This window comes from Alosa alosa, chromosome 18 (genome assembly GCF_017589495.1).
Source record: "Alosa alosa isolate M-15738 ecotype Scorff River chromosome 18, AALO_Geno_1.1, whole genome shotgun sequence".
In the NCBI taxonomy this organism is placed as follows: domain Eukaryota; kingdom Metazoa; phylum Chordata; class Actinopteri; order Clupeiformes; family Clupeidae; genus Alosa; species Alosa alosa.
In genome coordinates, this window is record NC_063206.1 from 18,543,040 (window position 1) to 18,549,979 (window position 6,940).

A 6,940-nucleotide genomic window follows, 5' to 3' on the forward strand; every position below is an offset into this window, starting at 1 on the left:
TTTTTGAAACTATTTCAGCTTGTGTAGGCCTATCAGTGCTTTCTGAACATATTGAACACACTTTTAGAAATACTGTGATAATACCGAAAACCGTGATAATTTTGGTCACTATAACCATGAGGTTAAATTTTCATACCGTTACTTCCCTAATCACCATCATCATCATGATCATTGTCATTATCGTCATCATCACCATTACCATCATCTTCATCATCTACCTCTATGTATTGCTTATATACTGGACACAAGTCTGTCCAGTATATAAGAATACATAGAAGATGATGATAATGGCTGATGATAACGATAACAATGAATGATGATGATGATGATTAGGAAGTAATACATGCTGCTCACTGGCTTTCTTTCAAAAAATGAACCTCAGAATCCTCAGAAAATGTGCCACCTGTTTCCCACTGACTCCTGTACAAATGTGTGATGGCGCCCATGGACTTTATATAGTTCATGGTGACGCATAATGGGTAGATTAGATAACCTGTCTAAGACTGGCACATTGCCTTGCGCACGATTCTATTATAGACGTTTTAATTATGGTGTATATAGGTTAATGTGGCAGGTGTGTGACAGTGTGATTTCACACTGTATGTTAACATAAATCATTGGGAATGAAAATCGCATATGTGGATATGAAGTTAATACTTGGATCTGGTTTTCGCCTCTTTTGCAAAAGACTCTTTCCACTCTCCTGCCCAGAAGCTGTTGCTGTGGAATTCACATTCACCTCTCATGAAGGGTGTTTCCACTTCAGCGGATTGGTGGTTTGTAACCACGTATTGAAAGATTGTTTGTCACACTCTAAAACACTGATGAAGTTCATGTGCCATGCGAAAGATGAAATTCATAGAAAATATTCCCAATCATTTTGGCTCAGAGCTGGACCTGTGGAACATCACGCTCTCAGGAATCCTGTCTGTCCAGACCCTGATTATTTTGCATTTTACGTCTACATTTATTCATTTAGGCGGGGATCACATTAGCCAGTGGCAAGTGGCAGGTTTCCTATTGTTCTCTATGGTTCGGCAGCAGAACGGTGGCAACGCTGGCGTAACGTTAGCGTTGAACAAGCTGAGCGTTGAACTTGGTTCAACTTTCAAAGCGCAACGCAAGCGTATTCAATTGACAAACCGTTTGTGTTGCTTAGGAACGAGACAAAACTGATTACTGTATGGTCTGAGCGTTGCGTTATGTTTGCCGCTGCCACTTGCCGCTGGCTGATGTGATCCCCGCTTTAGCAGACACTTTTATTCAAAGCGACTTAAAGAAATGAAGAATAATATTGGTAAATATTTGCTCATCCGTATTCCAGCCACTTAGACGTGTGTGGGTTTAGTTCACCTTCATCCCGCCAGTTCAGGTCAGGGAGACTGAGTCAGCAGTGCGCTGTCCACTCACCTGTACAGCTGCACCTGTTTACCTTGAGTCACCCTCTGGACAGTGACTCAGTGCTTGTCTGCCTGGAAGACTAACCCCCTTTTTTTTATCTCTCTTGTCTGTGGTGTGTGTGTGTGTGTGTGTGTGTGTGTGTGTGTGTGTGTGTGTGTGTGTGTGTGTGTGTGTCGCGTGTGCGTGCATGGGTGGTCTATATGTTCTCTGTGTCGATGTGTGTGTGTGTGTGTGTGTGTGTGTGTGTGTGTGTGTGTGTTGCGCGCATGGGTGGTCTATATATTCTCTGTGTCGATGTGTGTGTGTGTGTTCTGTGTGTCTGTGTGTGTGTGTGTTTGTGTGTGTGTGCGCGTGTGTGGTCTATATGGTCTGTGTGTGTGTGTGTGTGTGTTTGTGCTTGTGTGTGTGTATGTGTGTGTGTTTGTGCTTGTGTGTGTGTGTGTGTGTGTGTGTGTGCCCCTGCACTGCAGGCTCCTCGGTGACCCAGCTTCAGGCGTTGGACCCTGATGGGGAGCCGCTGATCTTCGGGGTGGTGGGGGAGGAAGCCATGCGCTACTTCGCTGTGGAGCAGAACACCGGGGTGGTGTGGCTCAGGCAGCCTCTCGACAGAGAGGTGAGACACTGCACATGTGTGTGTGTGTGTGTGTGTGTGTGTGTGTGTGTGTGTATGTGTGTCTGTATGTGTGTAAGAATGCAATACAAGCAAATAATGACACACATATAGGTAGAGCTGCAGCAATCAATCAACTTTATCAACATCCATTCCAACATCATACACTTTCTAGTCTCCTTACTTGCGTCTTTATGCCTCTCTCTATGGGTGGACTAAACAAGACGTTTGAGGACATCATCTTGGCCCTGTAAAACAATGATTAACATGTTTTACCATTTTTGACATCTTACAGGCCAATCAAGTAGCTGATTAATCTACGTATAAATGAATAATCAACAATGAGAATTATTGTTAGTCCTAGAAATTCACTGAAAGAAAGAAAGAAAAAAAGAAGGAAATGAAGTCCATTTGTATACTGTATTTTGTGAAAGTGCCATTGTTACACATTGACTGCTACTGTATACTGTGTGTGTGTGTGTGTTTGTGTGTGTGTGTGTGTGTGTGTGTGTGTGTGTGTGTGTGTGTGTGTGTGTGTGTATGTGTTTTCTTCCTCCAGGCCAAGTCAGAAATGCAGGTGGAGTTCTCTGTCAGTGACAGCCAAGGGGTAAGTGCTGTGACTAGCACCACCTACAAGCACAGCATTTCACTCAGACACACACACACACACACACACACACACACACACACACACACACACACACACACATGGATCTATGATAATGTATCTCTCTCTCACACACACACACACTATCTATCCATAGATCTATGATAATGTATCTCTCTCACACACACACACACACTATCTATCCATAGATCTATGATAATGTATCTCTCACAAACACACACACACACACACACACACACACACACACATACACATCATGCGACTCACTTGAGAAAAGCAATGAAATGGGCATTACTGAATGGGGCTTTTGAGGGAATTCATGAATGTTTCATAAGTATAGAGTGGTCTTCTGTGCTTGGACAGGTGGTGAAGGACACAGTAAACATCCAGATTGGAGATGTGAATGACAACGCCCCCACCTTCCACAACCAGCCTTACACAGTACATATATCTGAGGTATGCACACACACACACACACACACACACACACACACTCTCTCTCTCTCTCTCTTTTCTCTCTCTCTCTCTCTCTCTCTCTCTCTCTCTCTCTCTCTCTCTCTCTCTCTATCCACTGACTCATAGCCAAGGCCAGTTTCTGTTCTATTTTGTTTTTGCTGTGTCTATGCCTCTGTAATCAATACTTGTCCATCACAGGCTGAAACAGTGGGTTGTTTGTGAGTTTGTGTTGATGATTGTGTTGGTGTCTGTGTTGAAATGTTTGGGGATAAACACTGAGGCTGTCTCACTTCAGGCTGAAATCTCCTGCATTAGCCCTCTACCCTCTGAAAACAGGAGGTGATGTTTCTCATATGGCGTGGTCAGTCCTGGTGCTGTTTCTGGTGTTGGCAGTCTGGAGGTGTGATATGTATCATACAAGAGGGACTACTGCAGTAGAAACATAAATACACACACACACACACACACACACACACACACACACACACACACACACCACACACACACACACACACCAGCACACACACACACACACACACACATACACGCGCACACACACACGGTGCTTAAGACAATCTGCTCTGTCTTCTTTTCTCGTCCCTCTCTGTTCTTGCCGTCCTCCTCTCTTTCTCTATTCCCTTTCTCCCATCTCCATCTAATCCTTCATATGAGGTAATTGGCAGAGCTGAGCATTCAACTTCAAACAGGACGGAAACAGGACACACTAAAAGACACACACACACACACACACATATGCACAGACTGTGCCATGCACTGTGTACATATACGTATAATAAATCTATTTTTATTTGTTGTACCACGTACTGGCTAGCGCTTGTCTTCAAAATCATCAAAGTACTTTTTTTCTTTTAATTCTCTTTCTCTCTCTCTTTCTCTTACTTTCTATCAAAATAAAGATTATGTTAGTCTTGTTTAAGCAAGTCTTTACACCTGCACTAAGAGAGCAATCAGAAGATTTTAAGACATTCATCAAACATTCAGGGCAGTACAAAATAGAATCATTGTACTATCTGAGTGTTATTAAGGACAAAAGCAGAAAATGTTTTACTGAAGTTCCATCAGGGGAGAGTTTGCAGTGTGTTATAAGCAGTTGTCGGTCTACATCTGGTGTCTGGTGAAATATATATATGGTGTAACATGTTCTGCCATCACTGCATATTTCATGGTTTGAGCATATACCTGTGTATCCAAAACCAAAGTAGAAGTCATTTTCTGCAGCCAAGGTGTGCTGTTCAGAAACATTGCAGGAGACAGGCAAAGCTGTTTCACTGGACCAAGCTGGGAAGGGATGAGTCTCTTTCCTCCATCCAGTCCTGATTGTCTCTCTCTCTCTCTCTCTCTGTCTCTCTCTCATTCTCATTCTCTCTCCTTCTTTTTCTATCTCTTTCTCCTTCTCTCTCTCTCCATCCGTCCGTCCCTGCCTCCTCTTTCACTCTCATCGTCTTCCTGCCCAACTTTCTCTCGGCTGCTGCATTTTGATGGCCTCATTACCTCCCTGACCCTCAGTGACCTCGGCCGGGCAAAGAAGACACACTGCCACATCACTCCATCAAGCTGTCACTCAGCGGAGCCGGCACGCTCGCTGGCCAATCACAGATTACACTGGCGTTAGAGCCCGGTGTGTGTCTGTGTGTGGTGTGTGTGTGTGTGTGTGTGTGTGTGTGTGTGTGTGTGTGTGTGTGTGTGTGTAAAGGTGTGTGTGTGTGTGTGAGTGTGTGTGTGTGTGTGTGTGTGTGTGTGTGTGTGTGTGTGTGTGAGTGTGTGTGTGTGTGTGGGGGGGTGAGAGGGTTGGGGACAGAGAGGGGACACTGCAGTTTTTTTTGTAAAGCAGAGTAGGAACAAAGAAGGATAAACTGAAAGAAATAAAAGAGAATGAACGGAAGACAAAAGGAAACCAAACCCAAACCAAACCACTGCCAAACCCAAACCAAACACAAACCAAACCACTGCCAAACCCAAAACACAGCCAAACCCAAACCAAACACAAACCAAACCCAAACCCAAACCAAACCACTGCCAAACCCAAACCAAACACAAACCAAACCACTGCCAAACCCAAACCAAACACAAACCAAACCAAACCAATGCCAAACCTAAACCAAACCAATGCCAAACCAATGGCAAAAGAATAAACAAAGCTAGAGTAGTAAATAGAGCAGATGGTGTGAGGGCCAGCGTCTCCTGGCTGGAGAGAGGCAGAGGTATGTTTATGATGCTGGACTCTGTATGTTTGTGCGCATGTCCGTACACCTTTCTATATATGAGTGCAGACTGTACACACTCCCATCTGTGTTAACGTGTGTGTGTGTGTGTGTGTAAGTGTGTGTGTGTGTGTGTGTGTAGGATTGTGCGTGTTTGTGTGGTTTGGCGCTCAGTAATCGCCGGCGTAATTTGTGGCGCCATAAAGATGCTGGGAGACACTCTGTGTAAGGGAGCAGGTGGACTCTCAGCATTCTCTCTGTCAGCAGTAATGAGCTGGGTGAATTTACTGCTCTCTCGCTCTCGCCATACTTACACTTGTGTGTGTGTGTGTGTGTGTGTGCGCGTATATTCGTTTATGTGTGTGTGTGTGTGTGTGAGAGAGAGAGAGAGGGAGAGAATGTGGGAGAGAGGCAGAGCAAAAGAAGGGAGGAGATAGAGGGGAAAAGACAAATGAGAGGAATTTCATAGCTAAAAACAATATATCAGTGAAGCACGCGGTGAATGGGAGCTAAAGTAAAGGTGGTTGTGAGGTGGCAGGCCAGGCTGCATGCTGAGTGAATATGAATAATAAAAATCTCTCTGGAATGATGACAACATGTAAAAATAAGATTAATAGCGGCCATTACACACGTGAAATGTATTTGAGGAAAGGCCAGAGAGAGAGAGAGTCTGTATATATGTGTGTGTGTGTGTGTGTGTGTGTGTGTGTGTGTGTGTGTGTGTGTGTGTGTGTGTGTGTGTGTGTGTGTGTGTGTGTGTGTGTGTGTGTGTGTGTGTGTGTGTGTGTGTGTGTGTGTGTGTGTGTGTGTGTGTGTGTGAGAGTGTGTGTGTGTGTGTGTGTGTGTGTGTGTGTGTGTGTGTGTGTGTGTGTGTGTGTGTGTGTGTGTGTGTGTGTGAGTGTGTGTGTGTGTGTGTGTGTGTGTGTGTGAGTGTGTGTGTGTGTGTGTGTGTGTGTGTGTGTGTGTGTGCGCTTTTGTGCCGGAATCTCTTAGAACTTATGATAGCCTTATCCCATACCTTTTAAAAAAAAAAAAACTTTGTAAACATGCAGACACAGACACTTTGTAAACATGCAAACACACACACACACACACACGCACGCACACACACGCACACATGTTCTTGCCTCCTGGTGTGTGTCCACTGGGGTGTCAGAGACTCATCAGTGCCATGAAATGTCATTGCTAATGACTTTTTCTGAGCACACTCGCAGTGCAGAATCCCGCTGTTCTGTGGAACTCTCTGGAACAACTTCTTCCTCTCAGACTTAGAGCTGCTCTGCCCTTTCCTCTCACGTGCCCTTGGCTGACTCCTCTCCTCAAGCTGACCCTGCGGCTGAGGTGGATCCCTGCGCCAGTCACTCGTTAACAATAATTGGCTGTGAACTGCGACGCTGATACTATTGAGACAATTATCCCCCATCTGACAATTATTCAGTATTTAAATTTACTTTTAGTCATTTTGTCCAAATCAACTTACAGGATATCAATTATATAACAAGGGCCATTCTCCCCTGGGCAACTCGGGGTTAAGTAACGGTGGAAGCTGGGAATTGAACCCACACACCACCACTAGCCACTATGGTGCCACCACCCCTAATATACTACAATAACACTGATATT

General features: G+C 44.6%; 1 protein-coding gene across 1 annotated transcript in view; it reads left to right on the forward strand.

Annotated features, from left to right (window-relative positions):
* The window catches only part of LOC125311268 (cadherin-23-like), a 123,449-nt gene that overhangs the window by 81,873 nt on the left and 34,636 nt on the right, over positions 1-6,940 (forward strand). Inside the window, exons 4-6 of the mRNA XM_048269164.1 lie at positions 1,872-2,014; positions 2,571-2,618; positions 3,003-3,095. Of these exons, the coding sequence (XP_048125121.1) occupies positions 1,872-2,014; positions 2,571-2,618; positions 3,003-3,095 (284 nt within the window). The remainder of the gene's footprint in view (positions 1-1,871; positions 2,015-2,570; positions 2,619-3,002; positions 3,096-6,940) is intronic.